This window comes from Spermophilus citellus (assembly GCF_964194105.1).
Source record: "Spermophilus citellus genome assembly, chromosome: 2".
Taxonomy (NCBI): Eukaryota; Metazoa; Chordata; class Mammalia; order Rodentia; family Sciuridae; genus Spermophilus; species Spermophilus citellus.
The window spans coordinates 197,434,219-197,456,787 of NC_138183.1; the positions used below are offsets into that span (position 1 = coordinate 197,434,219).

Here is a 22,569-nt window from a genome sequence, read left to right on the forward strand (position 1 = left end):
TGGAAGAAGCATTCTGATTTTGCTAACTTCTCTTCTTCTCCTATTTGATGTCTTAGCTCTTCCAGCACATTTAGCTAACTTGCATCCAATTATCTGTTGAAATGACTAACAATGATCTATATTTTCCTGAGTGGACCCTAACTGATATATCTACTAAACTGCTTTCTGATGCTGTGTCTTATTGGTGTTTGAATTATTAATGTTAAAAAATTCTACCACATAATATCAGTCCAATAGAACTGTTTATTGCACAAATTGGAGCAGAAAAGGTTGAGGAAAGTACAACAGCATTTGCAGAAGAAGAAACCACGTGACTTATAAATACTAAGATATCTCATAGCCCTTTTAAAACCAAGGTTCCCTCATTTTAGTATTCAATCACACTCCTCCGAGAGTAGTGAAATACTTGTAATGTAGAAAGGTGAGATCTTTTTTGCTTAAATGTCCCTTTAAAAATTGTTCTAATTAGTTATACATGACGGCAGAATGCAATTTAACTGATTTTACACAAATAGAACACACTCTCATTTCTCTGGCTGTACATGATGCAGTCACACCATTCTTGCAATCATACATGTACATAGGAAAATAATGCCCTTCTCATTCCACCATCCTTTCCACCCCCATGACCTTTTCCTTCCTCTCACTACCTTCTGCCCAACCCAAAGTTCCTGAAAGGGGGGAATCTTATTTTAGCATCATGCATTTGTTCATTTCCAAGTATGTACTGAGTGCAAACTTTGTGCAAGGGAATGTGCTTTGGTGTTAAAGACATAAAAGATTTTATATAAGAAAAATCTCTGCCATAAGGCAGATTAGATTGAAACTTAATGTGCAGAGGATAGGATAGAATCATTGCCACATTGGTCCCTTACTTAGTTTCATTTTTTTAAAATTTTTCATTCTAATTTGTTATATATGACAGCAGAATTCATTACAATCCATATTACACATATAGAGCACAATTTTTGTATCTCTTGTTGTACACAAAGTAGAGTCACACCATTCGTGTCTACATACATGTACTTAGGGTAATGATGTCCATTTCATTCCACCGTCTTTTCTACCCCCATGGCCCTTCCTTTCTCTCCCACCCCTCTGCCCTATCTAGAGTTCATCTATTCCTCCCATTCCCCCTCACCCCAAACCCATTATGAATCAGCCTCCTTATATCAGAGAAGACATTCAGCACTTTTTGGAGAGGGGATTGTCTAACTTCACTTGGCATTATCTTCTCCAACCCCATCCATTTACCTGAAAATGCCATGATTTTATTCTCTTTTATTGCTGAGTAATATTCCATTGTGTATATATACCACATTTTCTTTATCCATTCATCTTCTGAAGGGCATCTAGGTTGGTTCCAGTTTAGCTAGTTTCTTAATTTAACTGATGCCATCAACTTCAGTCTTTCACTACCACTTTGATATAAATCATAGCAAGTATCTCTGATTACATCCTAGTCAGGCCCTGTCTAATCGGTTCTATATGTTTACCAGAATCACTTTCTCTAAAATTGTCTATTCATTATATTACTAAATCTCTTGTGCCAAAAACTTCACTTGATCTTTATGCTTACAGCAATAGATTTTTTCTCTTCTTATCTGTCTCTACAACAGCTTCCCTAATTTTATACACCCATTGTTCTCTCCTCCACCCCCCTTCCTCCTCATTCTCCTCCTCCTCCTCCTTCTCCTTCTTCTGTTCCAGGGATTGAAACCAGGAGCACTTAATTACTGAGCCAAGAACTAAACCTCCCACCCTTTTTGAATTCAATCATGCTAATTCACATAACCTACACCTGAACAACTTGTGATTTTTTAAATGAGATGTTTAAAAGTCTCTTATTTAGCAGTTTCAAAATATACAGCACATTAATATCAGCCATGGTCACCATGCAGTGCCCTAAAATTTAATCTTCTTGTCTAACTATAGCTTTGTAAACTTCGATCAACAGCTTCTCTGCTTGTTCCTCCTCTCCTCTACTGACCCTGCCCCAAGCACTGGTGAGCATTTATCTACTATTTTTATGAGATCAACTTAAAAAAAAATCATCTTTAAACTAAAGTGAACCATTTAGTTTTTAAGAATAAATACTGTATTTATTACACTTTTCTAAATTTTTCCCTTGAAAATTCCAGAACAGGCCAAGAGGATCTCACTCAGTACTCTCATTTTCAAAACAAAGGGATTTGTAGAGACTTCATGAGAGTTTGAGCCAGGATACTAAGGTTGCTAGAATTCAGGTCCAGTTGTCAGGTATTTCTTTGTTTTCAGTGAATCATCTGCCATCATTGCCTCTATCACTTCTCCTATTTTATGATCCTCACATAAGAAGTAAGAAGTGTTTTGCCAGCGATAAAATGTAATATATTAAAAGAGTAATGTATTCAGAAGAAAGACCTAGAAAAATAATAGATATTACATAGACTTACATTTATAATAGAATTATTTTATAGTCATGGAAGTTCACATTATTAGGATTGTCTTCACAGGTGTCATAGAAATGTTATTAATAATGAAATTTTGAGTTCCTATAGTAGCATTACTTTCCAGTCCCACCCTCCTCTTTGAGAGGAAGTTAGAAGAGGTAAATTAGTCCTTCAAATTTACCTGCTTCATCCAAGTACGAAATAGTACTATTTTTCTAACAGTGCAGTCTAGATCCAGATGCTGACTACTATAAAGGAATTGTGTCTTCAGAGCAGTAAAGGTAAGGATGCTCTACATAACAGAGTCCAGGATCTAATGACTACTCAAGTCTCCTAAAAATAACTCACTAGGGATTCATATCCTCAAGTATCATACAGAATAAGGAAATGGTCAGCATCCCTGATGACAAGACCTCTTTGCTAGAACTTCTATTACCACAGAGATGGGGTTCTTGGCTGCAATGCCTTCTGCAGATGCTGGTCTTGACTTTCAGTTTGCAGAGGGACAAAAATCAACCCATTCAGCACAACTCTAATCTAAGTCAACTGAGGGTGGTCTACACATGTAATCACATTATTTCAGCAAGGAAAGTTTAGTTTTCAAAGCAGCTCACCAGGACATTTTTGCTAGGATATGTTGCTACTGGAAAGAAAAGATAATGGAGTGTAAAAGAATTAACTTTGCTGCAGGGCTTCTTTGCTTTCCCTATACAGATCTCATGTGTTCTGATAAACAAAGTGAAGAAAGTTTGCCTTGCTCTAGTTTTGGACATTGAATTTTTGGATTGTGTGAGAATAGAACATATTTCCTGTGAAGCACATGTCTGAGCTTTTTGAGCATTGTTATATTATAAAATTGTAATATCTTAGATTAATAGATCTTTTACTTCCAGAATGTCCCAGAAGAGATCAAGTCTTACTATTGGATTTACTCAAGGTACATATTTTTTGCAAGTGAGTATACCCTACTCCAAGATCTTACAAATTGTGTTTGAAAAGAGCATGTCTCTCAGACTGGAATTGGGAACTATTTTGAAAGATTCATTTTCCTAGAACAGGATAAACTACCCAGGAAGATCACTGGTGGCATAGTAGAGGGTGTGTTCTTTCATGGTCATTTTATTGGATTTTTCTGTTTGATTATTTATCTATGTATCTATCTCTATCAATTTAATTAATTAATTATTTTGGGAACACACTGCATTCAAGCATCTCTGTCCTTGCTCTGTGGTAAAGATGAGCCTGGAAATATTAACATCTATTATACCATATATAGAAAGATCATATCTTACTGTTTTTCAGAAGTTCACTATATCTACAAGTAAAGAAAAATATTGTATTTTATTTATATCATTAATATCACAATCATCATTGTTAAGAGCATTTACTAAAAATTCAGTTTTGTCATTTTTTAAATGACATTGTTAATTAACTCATTAAAAAAACTTATAAAATAGATTTTACTATATCGCTCTATAGTTGGAGAAACTGAAGCATAAAGAGATTGAGTAACTTGTCTCTAAGTCAGGGTTATGAAACTATGGACATGACAGTAGATCTCAGGCTGTCTCACGCCAGAATCTGCTTTTCTATATTGCAAGGCACAAGTAAGGAAATAGAACTAGTTTGAATTTGTTGTCTAAGTCCAGGTAAGACATGATGGTGGCTTGAAATTTGAGGTGGAGTACAATCAAGTCAAATCATGATTTTGGGATAGTTACAGGAATAAGGTCATGTAAGAGTTCGGGAATTATACCTACAATAGTATTCTAGTCAGTGAGAATGTGATTCAGATCTTTACATTGCCATTTATTATGTGTGGAACTTTTAGCTCAACACTTATCCTGTTTAACAATTTGGCTATTTGTTTGTTTTGTAATATGATTAGCATAATAATCATATGTGAAAAACAGTTGTTTTTTTACTCAGTCAATATGTATCATCATTTGTGATAATTATCAGAAATTGATAATTAAATCGACATGTCTAATGGAAGACAATGGAGTGTAAAGACAAAAACTATGAATGGAATTTTTGTCCTCCAAATCTGAGTGAGCCATTCACCAAGTTTGAGAGGACTGGAGGAGATTCCAAGAAGTAGGACATGGTGATCCATTAAGTTTTCAACATGCTGAGTTTGAGATATCCATTGGACATATAATGGACCAGAGGTAACCAATAGGCTTAACATTTCTTTCATGTCCTAAAATGCTAATTTATTCTTGGCTCTGTGGTAAAGATGAGCCTGGCATATAGTAAAGGTGCTCTTTTCTATCTTTTCCATGGACCTCTATTTGGAAACAAAGCACTGTGTAATGGGGAGCGCTGACTTTGAATTAGAATAATCTCAGTTCTGTTTCTTATTCATTCTGTGATCTCATCACTTTATTTTCCTTACTTTGGGCTCTGTATGCAAAGTAGGCATAATAACTGCTCAGAAAAGTACAGGATGAACCAAGGAGTCCCTTTCTAATGTAACTTTTCTAGTTTCTTTTTTTTTCTTCTGTAGGTATTTCTATAATATTTTAAAATATTATTTCCCCCTCTTCTCCATGGAGATATGGCCATCTCCCTTGATTCAGGTATAAAAGCTGACATACTTGTGAAACTTAAAACCTAGCAATTTAAGCCATTTTAGAATGCCCCAGTCAGTATTCAGTTCTTGAAGTTGTAATAAATAGCATAGCTTTTTCCATTGTTTCATTTTTTAATCTAATTTTTATTTTAAGTATAACATACATATAAATGCATACAGAATATATGTGTGAGGCTCAGTTAACTTTGACAAAGAGAATAAACACATGTAACAACTACCCAGAAAGGAAATAGAACATGAAACAGATCTTGAACCTCTGTGTCAATTTTGTCATTCCCTTAATTGGTCACACAGTTGACTATTCTCCTGATTTGATTCATTTCTACTATGTTCCTTTAAAACACTTATAATCATTCAGTTATAATGCTTGGCTTATCTATTCAGCATATGTTTGTGAATTGTCTTCATGTTGTGTGACTATAGTTGATTATTTTCAATTGCCCAGTGGTATTTCACTTTATGTGTATACCACAATATATTCCTTGACTGCACTGTTGATGGATTTTGTTCCTTTATAACTATGGACTGTACACATCATAAGTGTGCATTTAAAAAAATGCTGGGATATACAATGTACATATGTTCAGTTTTAATATATACTGCCTGTTTATCTTTTCACTAGAATTTAATGTTATTTGGTTGACCTTCAATATAATGACTGCTTTCTCTCATGGTAGTATGCATGTGTCCAGGTTTTGAATTGATTCTTTCATATACCTTATTAGTTCTTGTAACAGGACTGTGAAAAAAGTTATTATTATAATCATGCCCATTTTGTAGTTGAAAAACTGAGCTCTGGCACAATTTATAATGCTATATCCAGGAGTGATAATAAAAAGTGAAGATATGTTTGCCTATAGTTAATTAAAAATTGTAAGAGGAGAGTAGTCATCCTTTGAACAGGAGACAAACTGGTCTCAGTAGAAACAAAATAAAAGAAATACCAGGACCTCTAAAATATCAAGGAGCCCACATCCCACTGGAGGTTGTTCTTTTCTGTGTGGAATCAATAATGTCTAATTTTGGTTTAGGTGCACACACTGATACTGTGGTGAAATTTAACATTGAATGCCACTATCCAGAACAAACAGAGAAGGAAAGAGGAGTAGTGCCTTCCATCTACCTAAGGTCTTACTTCTCCCACTTGCTGTCACACATGACAGGTCATCTCTCCAGCTCAATTTCTTATTAGACTGATAGGTTGGCTGCCTCATGCAATTTTACCCCCTCACCAACCAAGCAATGTCAGACTGACTCACTTTCTCTCTATGCACTCTCACAGGGAAATTCTTAATCTGATAGTGCCTTCTATCTTAGGTTAAAAAAAAGAATTTGAGTTCCTGTGCAGATTACATATTAATCTTCACAATTTAGGTTGGCAGAGACAACAAAGAGCAGAATTATAAAACAGAGTAAAAATCTTCTAGCTGCCACATGTGTTTAAGAAACACAAGTTAAAAGAGGCAATTGTGCGATTAACAGAGGAATCATCCAGACAAATTTGCTCACACTTTTTCTGAAACCAAAAAATGCATTACGATTATTGTTTACTTTGAACAACTAAGACATTTTGCTCTTTATATTTAATACATAGGAACTGAATAAATGTATTTTGAATAAAACTAAATAAAAAATAAGTAAAGGGAGATTGATGCTGGGACATATGCCTATAATCCTTGTTACTCAGGAGGCTGAGGCAGAAGGATAGAGAGTTGAAAGCCAGCCTCAGCAATTCAGCAAGGCCCTAGGCAATATAGCAAGACCCTGTCTCAAAATAAAATTAAAAAAATGAAAAAGAGCTGGGGATGTGGCTCAGTAGTTAAAAGTTCCTTAGTTCAATCATTGGTAGGGAAAAAAAAACCTAAAGATAAAGCATCATAAGTTATTTTCACAATGCACATAAAACTTTCTATTTTGATACCTTTAAAATGAACTGATTCTAATTTTACTAAAGATGTGTAAGAGAGAGGTAGAAAGAAAATCAAGTAAAAATGAAAAAGGAGAAAAGAACTGCTAAAGATTTATGATTTGGTTTGCAATTGAATCTTTTTTCAAGAGTAATCTAAGAAAGATTAAAAAAAAAGAAGGACAGAGAGGTTGGGAGGAAATACAATATTGACTTGCCCCAGCAAATCAGATGACTGTCTCACCAATTCTGTCAACTGTATTTGGAAAAAAAAAAAAAAAAAAACAACAACAAAAAGTAGTCATTCTATATTTATAGGCACTTCAGGTAGAATCTCATTAATCTCTCTGCCTTTCTCTCAACTCTATTTTCCTCTAAAAATACTCTGTGGTCTCCAAAGTCCCTCTGTTGGTGTTCCCCTGCTTCCTTACTTTGGTTATATCTGAGTCATGGTTTGTGGAATTCCCAGAAATGGAGAAAGCTAACCAAAGTCTGAAGTAAACAGATGAAACATGTGGAGGGGGGTCATTTCACAACTTGAGGAATTCTAATGGGCCCAGTCATCCACTGGAGAACCTGCCTCTAGGCTCTGCAGAGGTGTCAGGTCTCTGTCAGAGTATATCAACAGCAATGCTTCCAGGTCGTCTGTTGTTAGGATTGGGAAATACTCAGCAAGGAAAAATATAAAAGAAAACATTGGATGATCTATCCATGAGCCAGTTTACTCACATTTATATAATGATAATCTTTGCCTATTTCTTTCTGTTTTGGTTTACCTGGTTTACTTATTGTCAGACTTGTTCTTTGCCTATTTCTTTTTGTTTTGGTTTACCTGGTTTACTTATTGTCAGACTTGTTCCTAACTTTAATTATTTTTAAGCTCTGATTTATTATCCTAGTTGTCAAACATTTGACTTAAAGGGGGGGGGGACTTTCACCTAGTTCACTGATTCCAGATTCATATGGCGTTTCACATTTCTTCTAGTCTTGGCTACTACTAATATTGCCTCTGTTGATGTTGTCCAGGTCCATTAAAAATAAGCCTGCAAAGTTTCCTGCTCAGTTCTCAGTTTAGTACTGTCATCCATTCTGAAATCTCTGGGATTTGGGAATAGCTGTTAAATGAATTAGCTCACACATATGAATTATTATCTGGCATAGGGTTTTGTTGCCAATCAAAATAGAAGTGTTGGGCTCACTCATCAAGCAAGCATGAGCATGATCTCCAAAACTGCCTAAAGAAGGACAGAGAGGAAGAAGGAAGAAAAGAAAAGGGAATGGAGGGAAGAAAAGAGGGTTGGAGGGAGGTATGGACAGAGATGAAGTAAGAGAAAGAAGAAAGGAAGGAAAGAAGGTAGAAAGAACTTTTTACAAATCTGCCACGTCTGTTGACCTTTGTCATCATATCTGGTCTTTCATATTTCAGTGTTTGCTCTTCCAAGTTCCTGTCTACAATGCTGGATTCCCATCACCATTTTCTTGGTATACCTTGCAGTGGTTCAGGGCAATTCCCTATCATCCACAATGTCTGCACTGACTCATGCTAGCAGAGACTGATTGTCATCTCTGTGTGTCAACCACACTCACACTCACAGTACTGGGACTATTAAGACTACTCCATAATCACCCATTTGTGTGTCTCTGAGCTCTATTTGCATCCCAGCTCTATTTACTCCATACTTTTTCTTTCGTGGAGTCAGCTAGGCTTTGACCTTGCCATATAATCACCTTGTAGCAACACCACCCCTCAGAGATATCTCTCACTGTTCACCAGCTCCTGGGTAGCAAGAATTGGAGTTGTTGAGAATTCAGAGAGTGTCACTCATTATTCCTTTTGGTCTGTGTCTCCCAGGTTTTACCTAATGTCATGAAAATTTTCTCATTCCTACTGTCTGCACCTCTCCTGATCACACTCAAGCAGCTCTCAGCTTCGTTGACACCATGGGTTCAGGCTTGCTTTTCACATTGCTTTCTTAACATAAGATTCTCAAGTCTATAAAAGTCATGGCTCCCCCCATTCCCAGGTTTTTTCCTACTGCCTATGTATCTCACATCATGGCTGTCCTAGTGTGTTGTGTCCCTGAAAGAGGGCTTTTTATCATTTAACGTTTACAAGGCATTCCTCCTCCTTCATTTTTATTATCATGAGCAATGTGCATACTTTTAGCATTACTGATAAATCCAGCATAAGACCCATAAGAAAGGTGTTCTCTTTGAAATAGAAATATAATTTTCTAGTTAATTCCCCCTTAGCTAAATTAATTATCCTATTATATGACATGTGATGCAATTATTTTATAATATTATATAATGTGATCATATGATGATGTATTATTAAACACATTGCCTATTATTACATAAGACTAAAAGGGAGCATTTGAAAATTTGGTGATAAAAGAGAAAACTGGAGTTCAGTATCTGATAGATATTGTTCCCATAATCAACATCCTTAGCTTAAATTTTTTTGCACAGTTTTGTCAAAAAAAAAAAAAAAGAAAAGAAAAACTCTACTAAAAGAAGAATCATGATGTTAAAAATACAACTCTCGTGATGTTATTAGTCTTTTGCTTACATTCTTAGCCCCTTATTGTTACCCCTGGGGCTATGCACATTTCTGTGCCCCCCCCCCAATTCTGTTCTAGTGTCTATATAGGCTGTTGCATAGTGCTTTCTCTTAGCACTCACACAACTCTACTTTCAAATCTACTTGTGGTATCTACTTATCAGTTAATACCAATACTCATTACATTTGGACTTATTAGACTGTCTACTTGTATGCTTTTGCTACATACAATCCCATTAATGTTCAAATGAATGTCAAACATGAGGATTCATCCAGAGAATAAACCAAGTACAAACCAACCTACACTTTTAACTCCCTTCTGCTCCTAAAGTTTGAAAGATTCCCACTGAAGCATTTGTCAGGACAACTTGGATTCCTCTGCCCTGTACACACATAAAAAATGTTTGTATACTATTTTTTTCTTATTTTTGGTATGGAACTCTAGCTTTGTATTTCAACAAGTTCTTCTTACTTTCTGTTACGATAGAGTAGTAGTGAATTTTATTTTCGTATCATCACATCACCATATTGAGGTCTGGCACTATTGATAGGAAAGCTTAACTATTTGGTGTGAAGTTACTACATACTTTTTTAAAAGTATATAATGTTGAAAAAGATCAACATTCCTGGTTCCTGAGGTATTATATATTTTTGCTGAGATTTTCTCCCAGAATCACTGTCTGTGACTCAGTAACACTCACCAGAATGTTCCTGTCTCTTTTTCTTGAGAAAATATATTTACCTTATTTTATTCCCAACAACCCCCAAGGTAAGTGGACATTGTTTATTTCAGTATGCTAAATTAAAAGTCAGTATTTTCATCTAGGAAGGATATATGTTTTCAACTAAATCAACCCAAATATCAAGAATAAGTAATTTACATGTAAAATGGAAGGAATACTTTTGCAATAATATGAAACACTTAAATCTATGACAACAATTGATGATTATTTTTATCACTTTTTCATGAATTAAGATTTTGTTATTAGTTTCTTATATAAGAAACACTATTCCTTCTCTCAGGTTTGCCTTCACAGGCACTTAGATGTGAGCCAAGGGAATTTTCCAGGTCATTTTTTATGCAACTGATTAGACTGAGCTGGGTTTTGTGCAGACCATCTTCCCTCTAGCAGAACTGATAGAAAAACTCAATTGGTGAGCCATTCCTGGGAAGAGTCACTGCATGTGCCATGAGCATCAACTAAGGAATCTATCATCCACAAAACAACCATAGCAAGGCTGTCAATTTCAGATTCTTTCATAAATTATGATATACATGCATATATATATAGCATATGTATGTCAACATTTGTACATGTGTGTATAATTTATATATATATATCTACATACACAGCAACATTTGTTTCTGTATTTTTATAGTAGTCATTTTAATAAAAGAGAGACGGTATTTCTTTGTGGTTTTAATTTGCATTTCCCTTCAGATTAGTGATAATGAACTTGTTTTCATGTACCTGTTGGCCATTTGTTTGTCTTCTTTTGAAAAATATCTGTGGTTCCTCTGTCCATTTTGTATTTTTTTCTAAAGAGTAATATGAGTTTCTTAAATATTACCTTTTTATCAGATATACATTTTGCAAATATTTTATTCTATATCAGAGATTGCCTGTCATTTTGTTATTTTCTATGTTGGGCATCAGCTTTTTAGTTACATACAGTTCACGTGTGTATTTTTGCTTTTGTTCCCTGTGTTTTTGGTGTCAAATCCAAAAGCTTGTTGTCAGGACCCTGTGTTTTCTTCTGAACTTTTACTCTTTGGGGGTCGAATTTTAAGTATTTAATCCATTTTAAGTTGATTTTTGTAAGATACTTTAACTTCATTTGGAGGGCTTCATACTGTAATCTGTATAACCTGATACAAATTCTTCCACAATTAGTTATCACTTTTTATATGGATTACTTTCTACTTGCCAGCTAGATTCAGAATTGAGGTGGAGAAGAGGACAAGGACCACTTAAAACTCATCCTTCCAGAATGTAGTATATACTGAAGTGGATACTAAATAAGGAAATGAAGCTAGAATGTGTTGCTCGTAGCAACACTGATAAATACAGAGGCAGAAAAGCCATTATAGGAATGCTAAGAGAGAAAGCAGATCTCTAATAACTTCTCATATATCAAAGATAAACAACTTGAGGAAAAACAGGAATTGTATTTGGCATGGGCTCACCCAAATGTTGTAAGGTAACAATAAATATCAAGCCATAAAAAGCCCCCTGAGCCCAACACTCATTGCACATTGACAGCCTAGTCCTTCCAATGCAGGCTCTGGAACAGTGAAGGCTGCAGGGAGACCAGCATTGCAGATTTTTGGTCACCACTAATGATAGAGGTAGGGAACAATTTCACAAAGATACAGCGGCTAAACCACCTCCTTCTATTTACCCTTCCTCAGACAGATCTTTTGGAGACAGTACAGGCAAATAGAGCCAATAGGAGAAAAGGAGCAATGGGTCCAGTATAACATGAAAGAAACCCTTAAGGAGTAGTAAAATCTATAAGCAGGAGAACGAGGTGGACTAAGGCTATGAGGTCTGGGGAAAAAACTAGAGAAAGAAGAGAAACTGGGGCTGGGGTTGTGGCTCAGCAGAAGAGCGCTTGCCTCACTTGTGTGAGGCCCTAGGTTCGATCCTCAGCAGCACATAAAAATAAATAAATAAAAGTGAAGATATAAAAAAAAAACACTCTAAATAAAAGAAGAGAAACTAATGAGGAAGGCTAAAGAAAATAGGTAATTAAAAAATAAACAACCTAACCCCTGAACCAAAGTTTCACTTAAATCCTTTTATGAGTGGTGAGTAAGGAATAGAAACCAGAAAGCTTCCCACATACATTCATTCTTAATAGTCTCCCTTCTTTCATAGAGCCCAAGATACAGGTGTATTAGAACAAGGTCTGAACTAAGCCCTTTATGTCTTAAATGCCTTGTCTTTCCCCTTTCCCTCATGAATGAAAGACACAAACATATCATACACCATTGCAACAGAAAAAAAATGATTTTATTAGGCAGAACTCTTGGGGAGGAGTGAAATCTATAAGCAGGAGAACTGGGTGGACTAAGGCTGTGAAGTTCTGGGGAAGAAACTGGAGAAAGAAGAGAAACTCATGAGGAAGGCTGGGGAAAATAAGTAATAAAAAATAAATAAAACCTAACCCTTAAACCAAAAAAATTCACTGAAATCATTTTATGAGTGGTGAGTAAGGAATAGAAAGCAAAAAAAATTCCCACATTAATTATTAACAGTCTCCCTTCTTTCATGGAGTACAAGAGAGAGGTGTATTAGCACAAGGTCTGAACTAGAGCTCATTTCTTTATGTCTTAAATGCCTTGTCTTCCCACATTCCCTCATGAATAAAAGACACAAAAATAATGTACACCATTGCAATGAAAAATGATTTTATTAGGCAGAAACCAGATGCTCAAGGGCCTTCATAAGTTCCCCAATATTTAGTAGTTGTTCTCTGGGGAAAAAGGCCTTTTGTATGAGATAGGTAGCAGGAAAGGTAGCTTAGTGGTATTTGTGAGCCAGGGCATTGGCCACACCAGCCACCACCTTCTGAAAAGCAGCCTGTGCCTCTGGAGTGAAATCCTTGCCCAGGTGATGGGCCATCACAATCACAATCATATTGCCCAGGAGCTGTGGGAAGAAAGAAGAGGTGTGAATATGAAGAATCTGAGCATGAACAGAGAATATTCCAACCTCATCTCCAGCTGTGCTTGTGGTTGTAATTATAAAATAAAAGCAAAATGATAGCTGGACTTAGCTTCTGCTACAGATATGAATTCTCATGTATCTGTCAGAATTTATAAGCATAAGTTTTCTTCCCTATCTCCCTAACCCAGAAGATAAATTTTTCACTGTTATATGAAAACTTTAAAACTGTGCAAAGAAACACGACAAATTTTATTTTCCTTGCTTGAAAGAGAAATTAGAACTGCATTTTAAAATAGACAATTTTTTAACTGTAAATTTAAAAATGAAATATTTTTAATTTACAAATACAATCTAAAAAGTTAAATGGAAGAAGACAGAGCAGATATTGAAGAAAACAAAAAACTGGAAAATGAAAATGAAATGAGAGGAAACAATTGTTGTCAATGGAGAATAAAAGATCAACTGTCCCAAACACTGATACCTTTGCCTCTTGCTATAAACTTATCCTTAGGGAGGAAAAGAAAGGATCACATTGAGGGTTGTCCTAGACTCACCTTGAAGTTCTCAGGATCCACATGCAGCTTGTCACAGTGCAGCTCACTGAGACTTGCAAAGGTGCCCTTGAGGTTGTCGAGGTGTTTCAGGCCATTACTAAAGGAATCAATCACCTTCTTGCCATGCGCCTTCACTTTAGCATTGCCCATAACAGCAGATGCAGAGGACAGGTCCCCAAAGGAATCAAAGAACCTCTGGGTCCATGGGTAGACAACCAGCAGCCTGAGGGGGTGAAAAGAGCCAGGTCACAGAGAAAGTCAGTGCCTGTCAGAGATGTCTGTCTCCACATGCTCAGCTTCCATCCCCCTCCTCACCCCAAGCTGCCTCATGACATGGATACTCACCTGCCCAGGGCCTCAGCACCAACTTCTGCTGCATGCACCTTGCCCCAGGCAGTACTAATGGCATTCTTCTCCCCATCACTCAGATGCACCATTGTGTCTTTTGGGGGGGTTGCTAGCAAACACAAGTGTGTCAGAAGCAAGTGTAAGCAGCAGCTGGCCCTGCTCTGTCCTTTATGCCCAGCCTTGACTCCTGCATTCCCTGCCCTAATGAGCCCATTGGCCAAGACTAGGGTGTGGCCCTACAGGGTGAGGTTTGCATGATGACAGCCATAACAGTCCTTGGCAGCTCTGGCACTGCCTTGGAGTCTGACTTCAGGCTCTCAGTCCTCTTTCTTCATATCTGCTGGTCCCATGCCAGCAGTTCAAGTTGGCCCTAAAATCATCCTCCTGGGCAACTTTACTTCTATGAATTTTGGAATAACTACCTGGTAGGTCTATTAGAGATTATTTCCCTAATTATCTTATTATGTAAATTTGGAAAGGAGGCACAAATTATACAAGAAATGTGCCTGTTGTGTTTTAGCAAGAGTGTATGGAGTGATCTCCTCCTGTTTCTCCAGAATATATAAAATAATCCACAGACAGAATGGATAAAGTCTCTCTCATGATTCTAAGTATGTCTTCCTTCTCCTGATTTGGATTTCATCCTCCTCCTAAGAAAATAAATATTCATTCATTCTGTCAGTCATTCAATTTTTGATGTTTTTGTGTGTGTTTGTTTAGTTTGTTCATCTAATCAAATAATATTTGAAAATCAGAATAAATCTGAATCCAATCATGTTTGTGCAATACTTACTTTATTAGGTTTTGTTGACCAAGACATGGAAACATTGAGACCCCTTAATACAGTAAAAATTAAAATTAGCTTAAAGCCATTTACAACACAAAGTTTTATGTGTTGAATTAGCAGAAGCTATAGGGGACATAGTCAGCACCTCATTAAGAAATTCATGATGCCAATGAGAGTGTAAGCCACCTAAGAAATTAAAGTCACGAATAATTAGTGAAGAACAAAAGACAGTCAGAAAGACAGTTTCAAAAAGGTGGAGCCCCTTTAAGTTGATTTTTGCACATATAAAAGATAATTTAAGTTCATTTGGATGGCTTCATACTGTAATATGTATAACCTGATACAAATTCTTCCATAATTAGTTATCACTTATTATATGCATTACTTTCTGCTTGCCAGCTAGATTCAGAATTGAGGTGGAGAAGAGGACAAGGACCACTTAAAACTCATCCTTCCAGAATGTAGTATATACTGAAGTGGATACTAAATAAGGAAATGAAGCTAGAATGTGTTGCTCATGGCAACACTGATAAATACAGAAGCAGAAAAGCCATTACAGGAAGGCTAAGGGAGAAATCAGATCTCTAATAACTTCTCATATATCAAAGATAAACAACTTGAGGAAAAACAGGAATTCTATTTGGCATGGGCTCAAATAAAGATTGTAAGATAACAATAAATATTAAGTCATAAAAAGCCCCCTGAGCCCAACAGTCATCACCACTATTGACAGCCTAGTCCTTCCAATGTAGACTCTGGAAGAGCGAAGGCACCAGGGAGACCAGCATTGCAGATTTTTGGTCACTGTTAATGGTAGAGGAAGGGAACAAGTTCACAAATACACAGTGGCCAAACCACCTCCTTCTCTTTACCCTTCCCCAGACAGATCTCTTTGAGACAATAGAGGTAACTAAGGATTAACCAGATCAGGGGAAAGGAGCAATGTTTCCAGTACAACATGGAAGGAAAACCTTGGGGAGTAGTGGAATCTATAAGCAGGAGAACTTGGTGGACTAAGGCTGTGAGGTTCTGGGGAAGGAACTGAAGAAAGAAGAGACACTTATGAGGAAGGCTGAAGATAATGGTTAATTTTTTTAAAAAAAGTAGCAAAAACCTAACCCCTGAACCAAAGTTTCATTTAAATCCTTTTATGAGTTGTAAGGAATAGAAAGCAGAAAGCTTCCCACATACATTCATTCTTAACAGTCTCCCTTCTTTCATAGAGTCCAAGATACAGGTGTATTAGAACAAGGTCTGAACTAAGCCCTTTATGTCTTAAATGCCTTGTCTTATCCCTCATGAATGAAAGACACAAACAAATCATACACCATTGCAACAAAAAGTGATTAGGCAGAAGGCAGCTGCTCAAAGGCCTTCATAAGTTCCCCAATATTTAGTAGTTGTTCTCTGGGGCAAAAGGCCTTTTTTATGAGATGGACAGCAGGAAAGGTAGCTTAGTGGTATTTGTGAGTCATGGCATTGGCCACACCAGTCACCACTTTCTGAAAAGCAGCCTGCACCTGCGGGGTGAATTCCTTGCCCAGTGATGGGCCCTCACAACCACAATCACATTGCCCAGGAGCTGTGGGAAAAAAGAGGTGTGAATATGGTTAACAGAGAGTCTGAGCTCGGACAGAGAATATTCCCATCTCATCTCCAGCTGTGCTTATTGTTGTAATAGCAAACTAAAAGCAGAATGATGGATGAATTTAGCTGCTGCTAATAAGAATTCTTCTGTGTCTGTCAGAATTTATATGCATAAGTTTTCTATCTCCTTAATCCAGGAAATAAATTTTCACTGTTATTTTTTAACACTGTACAAAGAAGCATGACAATTTTGTCTTCCTTGCCTTGAAAGAGAGATCAGAGACAATTTTAAAGAAGACAAAATCTTAAATGTAAGTTAAAAGATGAAAGATTTTTAATTTACAAATATAATACAAAAAGTTTAATGAAAGAAGACAGCACAGAAATTGTAGAAAAGAAAACTGGAAAATGAAAATGAAATGAGAGGAAACAATTGTTGTCAGTAGAGAATGAAAGATCAACTGTCTCTAACACCTATGCCTTTGCCTCCTGCTATGAACTTATCCTTAGGAAGGAAAAGGAAGGATCACATTGAGGGGATGTCCTAGACTCACCCTGAAGTTCTCAGGATCCACATGCAGCTTGTCACAGTGCAGCTCGCTGAGACTTGCAAAGGTGCCCTTGAGGTTGTCGAGGTGTTTCAGGCTATTACTAAAGGAATCAATCACCTTCTTGCCATGCGCCTTCACTTTAGCATTGCCCATAACAGCAGATGCAGAGGACAGGTCCCCAAAGGAATCAAAGAACCTCTGGGTCCATGGGTAGACAACCAGTAGCCTGAAGGGGTGAAAAGAGCCAGGCCACAGAGAAAGTCAGTGCCTGTCAGAGATGTCTGTCTCCATAGGCTCAGCTTCCATCCCCCACCCCACCACCCCTACTAACAAGCTGCCTTATGACATGGATACCTACCTGCCCAGGGCCTCACCACCAACTTCATCTACATTCACCTTGCCCCACAGGACACCAATGGCAGGCTTCCAATTTTAAGTCAGATGTACTATAATGATGTTGAGATATGTTCCTGTTATCGCTAGTTTTTCTAGTGGTTTTAACATAATGGGTGCTGTAGTTGGTTAGATGCTTTTTCTAAATCTATTGCGATGATCATTTGATTCTTATTTTAAGTCTACTGATGTGATGAATTACATTTATTGATTTCCATATGTTGAATTGCATCCCTGGGTTAAACCTCACTTGATTGTGATACACTATCCTTTTTGATATATTTTTGTATTCAATCTGCCAGAATTTTACTGAGAATTTTTGCATCTATGTTCATTAGAGATATTGTTCTGAAGTTTTCTTTCTTTCATGTGTCTTTACCTGATTTGAGAATCAATTTTTTTTTCAATTTCATTGATTTAAGCTCTGATTTTAATTATGACCTGTCTTCTACTGCTTTGGGTGTTGGTTTGTTCTTCTTTTTCTAGGGCTCTAAGATGTAATGTTAGGTAATTTATTTGTTGACTTTTTCTTATTTTAAAGAATAAACTCCATGCAATAAACTTTCCTCTTAGTGCTGCCTTCATAGCATCCCAGAGATTTCAATATGTTTCATCAGTGTTCTTATTTATCTCTAAGAATTCTTAAATCTCCTCCTTGAAGCCTTTGCAATTCATTGTTCAGTCAGTAGCATACAGTTTAGTCTCCAGGTGTTGGAGTCACTTTTATTTTTTTATTTTATCATTGACTTCTAATTTCATTCTATTGTGGTGTTATAGAATGCAAGGTAGTATCTCTACTTTTTTGTATTTTCTAACAGTTGCTTTGTGGCATAATATATGGTCTATTTTAGAGAAGGGTCCATGTACTGCTGAGAAGAAAGTGTATTTTCACTTGTTGAAGGATGAAATATTCTATATGTGTCAGTTAAGTCCAAGTCATTGATTGTATTATTGAGTTCTATACTTTTTTGTTTTGTTTACTCATCTTTCCACTTTCTATCATCTCTACCTCCTGGAATTTGTCCCTTGCTTACATTCCCATTTCCTTTTAAAAAGGAGGAATGCTTTTTCATTTCTCTTACCATATTTCTACTTTATAGTCTCCTCCTGATTCTGAGAACCCAAAGTCTAGAAATTTCCTTATTTTTCCCTGGCAACGCATGGTTCACAGAGATAGCTCATCCTTTCAGCTCTACCACTTTGAAACCCAATTATACTAATATTTTAGGTTACCCTGAAAAAAAGGGGATTCTGTATTGGTTGTTATTCCAAGGAAATTAGTAAAATTTTCATTTTCTTTTTTCTTGGATAAGAGGTCTTTCAAATATTTTTAATAATAATAATAATAATAAAAGAGGATTTAGCTTCACCTTTAGATTCTTGGGTTTTATTATATTAAAATCTGAATTAGTCTTATAACTGTTTTATATCCAAGTTGTTTTTAATATTCTTTTTCACACCTCTCCTGCCAGAGAACAGTCATGTAGATGGGGTAAAAAGATGTTCTAGAGAAATTCTGATGCATCCTTTGCAGGCATCCTGTCCCTAAAACCCACAGATCTTATTAAAAATAATATATAAAATTTTTATATTTTTATGCAAAGAGCCAATTGTCAAAGCTGCAATTTTGAAATCTTGTTTGGCAGAATTTAGCACTTTTTTAAGATCCCGTTCTTTTCTGTGCTCTATAATCTTTCTCCTGTGTTGCTTTCTTCTTTAATGACTATCCTGTGGCAACTCTCTTCTACTTTCAACTGCTGTAGATACTATCATCCAGGCCTCAGGGCAGGGTAGCTCTCTTGGTAAGGCTGCTCACTGTGACTCATGTGGGATCAGAAATTTTCTTCAGTTGTCCCACTTCTCTAGGGATAAGACTGTGAGTTATCATAAGACTATCAACAGCTCAGGTACACAAAGCCAAAATAAGTTATGAGAAAGGATGAGTTTCAATAAATGTGGTTCTATGCTGTATATAACTTTTCCTCATATCTCATCAGATCTGGACCATTCCAGAATTCAAGTGCCTTGAGCTCACTTACCCCTTCATACCTGTGATCTCACTCCCATCCTGTGAAGATTCTGCAGCATCTCTGCACCCCTAACCACCCAACTCACACAGAGGCAAAATACTACAAGCCCTAAAATGTGTGTGTGTGTGTGTGTGTGTGTGTGTGTGTGTGTGTGTGTGTGTATATATATATATATATATATATATATATATATACTTTAAGACATATATGTCTTAAAGTGTATTTGCTTTACTCCAATTATTCAAGCTTTACTAATTCCTAATATTCTAGATAAGGATGGGCCTCATCTGAGTTTATCAAGCAGATAAATATTAACTTTTTTTTAAAAAAGGTCAGGGCATTCATCCATTGGAACATGGTATTGTTGTTTGTTTCAAAAATAACACTCAAACTAGAATAATTTTTGGATATGCTCTGGAACTCAATTTCTAATTCAAGCACAGTCTACTTGCTACAGTCTTCTCTCCCACATGCACAATCACTTGGTGACCTCAATCTTGGGCATATTGTATTTGATCACACTTGAGCAATCCAAAAGGAAATATTTAGATATTTAAGTTTGTAACTAAGAAAGAATACAGCCAGATCAAGAGTACATAATGGAATAAGGCATACAGAAACAAGCCACAGTATGTTGTGTAAACTACTATTGTTACCTATTAAAAATGACAGAAAATGTTCTTTACTAATAATTCCTTGAAATTCTATACCATTTGAGGAGGTGAGAATAATCTTATCTTAAAGTAAGGAAATTAATTCTTTAAAATGTTAAGTAAAATTTTTAAGGCTTCAGGGCTATTTTTTTCATCTTTATTACTTCTGAAGGCTTGACTTTTCATTTCAATTATCTTTTGCCTTAATGAGACAAAAAGTGAGCATTACTTTGTTATTTTTGAGTTATACTAATAATATATGCACAGTCTAAGCAAAATGTTTTTCATTCATTATATGAGTGAGTGTGTGGGGCTCATGCCTACTCACTCATGTGATCAAATACTCAATTTAGTGTTGTGGACAGGAGGTGTTTATATGTTCAGTGGATAGAGAAATACAAGATCCCATGGCAAGACCTGGGAGTAGGTGATTTGTGACTAGTGTCTAGTCTTTGTGTCTCCTGTGCTGTATATAACTTTTCCTCATATCTCATCAGGTGAGGCAGACTTCATTAACAGTAGTCCACATACTAATGCTGCTGGGGCCTGAGGTACTTTGGTCTCACACATTTTAAAGAAACAATTACAGGATAGACACTTCTTGTGGTAGAAGGAGTAGTTCATTTTATTATTTTTTTCTCAGATCTATTTCCCACTCTTAGAGCTCCAGAAAATTAATTTCTTTGTTCCTAAGATTAATTTTTATAAAAACTACAGTGTAGTAAATATTTATTGGAGCATTCTAACACTCTAAGATATAGACCCAATATATTAGACCTAAATTTGTTATTTGAAAATAAATTATTTCTGCCTACTTGATACAGTGAGAAATATTTTATCTACTTAGATTTGGAAAAATTTAAATAGGACATATGGATAACAACAATGACCAAGAGGCCAGAAGTTGTTATGCCATGAGCTCTCAATCTCAAAGTGGCTTGGTTCCGAGACATAAAGGAAAGATTCTGTACTTAGTTACAGAGATATAAAGTCTGAGTGAAGCCTGGGGAGGTGGCTCATTTTAAGATGAAAGATTTATGAAATAAAAAGAAGAGGTGATTTTGACCACAGGAATACTTCCTGTACACATTATTGGGCCTAGTCTGAGGCAGGGTGGCTCAGGGCACTTGCTTCCAATGGCCTTAATGCTCATCTCCAACATGGTGTGTTTACCCAGCTATCCCTCTCAACTCAGGGACCTTAAAACTCTGTATGTGAAACCAGTAAACCAGACAGTGACTCCTCTCTAGACAGTCACTTTCAAGATATTTTTTTATTCTTGTTCATAGTTTTTCTACAATTCTAACTTATGTCTATGTTCATTGCTTCCATTGGCGTCTGGACCTTGATGACATCAATACTAGATCAGCACCACAGAATCTAATAATCCTTCATTGTTGTATATATTTTAAAGAGCAAAATATTTATTGAGCCCAATCATGCTGTGTGCTGTTTTAAACACTTGAGAATTTTAGTGAACAAGACAGAAAGTTCATGTGGTCTCATGAATGTTACATCTACCAGAGGGGACCAATCTAAGTGATTAAACAAATAAGAGAATTTTACATACTGTTACAGGACAAGAAGAAAATGCAAGCAATAGTATGATACCAAGTGACTATAGGTGACTCTTATAAGATAGCCTTAGATTAAAAAGTCACCTTTGAAGTGACTTAATGGTAAGGTGGAGTCAGCCAGAAGTAGTTCAGAAGCAAATTCCCGGAAGCAGGAAAGGCCAGTGCAAAACTCTGAGGCTGGGAAATAAAAGAAGAAAGAAAGACAAGCAAACAATAAAAATATTGCTACTTCGTTATAGTTAAGGCATTAAAAGTCCAGAGAAAAATGTACTAAGGGAAAATAAGATGAATCCAAGACATGGAGGTGGCCTCAGATATATTATTTGGTATTATAGATGAGACTTGGGTGAGAATTTAATTCCAAGACATTGAAACCAATGGAGATTAGTACACCTAATGTTAACATGATCTCTAGTTTACTCAGCACCCACAGCCAGACATATCTTCCCATAATACTTACGCACCGCTCACATTTTTGCTTATATGTATGGAGAACTCCTGTTAATCTGCCTTCCCAACTAATCCATATAAATTCTTCCCACTTCCTTTTGCTCTCACAGTGTTGGTCTTTTGCTCAGACACACTGATGCAGCTTCTGATCTGCTGGTTTATTTTCCTCACAAGTATCCCCACCTCTCCTAGCAGGTTATAATAATTTCTTTTCCTTGACATGCTACAAATAATTTGCACACTTTGGCATTGTCTCTCATAAGGACTAATTCAACCTTCATGAGGCACACACCAACACTTAATGTATGCATTTCCTCAGAAAAATGAGGGCCAGTTCTCTGGAGCTGACTTGAGCAAGAGCTTTCCCCTCCAATCCCCACTCTAGCCAAAAAAAAAAGTGCTATGAGAAGGGGCTGGGCTGTAGCTTAGTGGTAGAGCACTTCCTTGCATGTATGAGGAACTGGGTTT

General features: G+C 36.4%; 1 protein-coding gene and 1 pseudogene across 2 annotated transcripts; both read right to left on the reverse strand.

Annotated features, from left to right (window-relative positions):
- Nucleotides 1-12,895: 12,895 nt before the first annotated feature.
- On the reverse strand, nt 12,896-14,227 carry LOC308642142 (hemoglobin subunit beta). Its single transcript, XM_081280746.1, has 3 exons — nt 14,071-14,227; nt 13,726-13,948; nt 12,896-13,153 (listed from the first exon to the last, which is right to left on the reverse strand). The coding sequence occupies exons 1-3, from the start codon at nt 14,160-14,162 to the stop codon at nt 13,025-13,027; spliced, it is 444 nt and encodes a 147-aa protein (XP_081136872.1). The 5' UTR covers nt 14,163-14,227; the 3' UTR covers nt 12,896-13,024.
- A 2,004-nt stretch (nt 14,228-16,231) lies between these two features.
- On the reverse strand, nt 16,232-19,479 carry LOC308641736 (hemoglobin subunit beta-like; annotated as a pseudogene). Its single transcript, XR_014024393.1, has 4 exons — nt 19,441-19,479; nt 17,357-17,421; nt 17,002-17,224; nt 16,232-16,442 (listed from the first exon to the last, which is right to left on the reverse strand). The product of XR_014024393.1 is annotated as a hemoglobin subunit beta-like (transcript).
- Between the last annotated feature and the right edge of the window lie 3,090 nt (nt 19,480-22,569).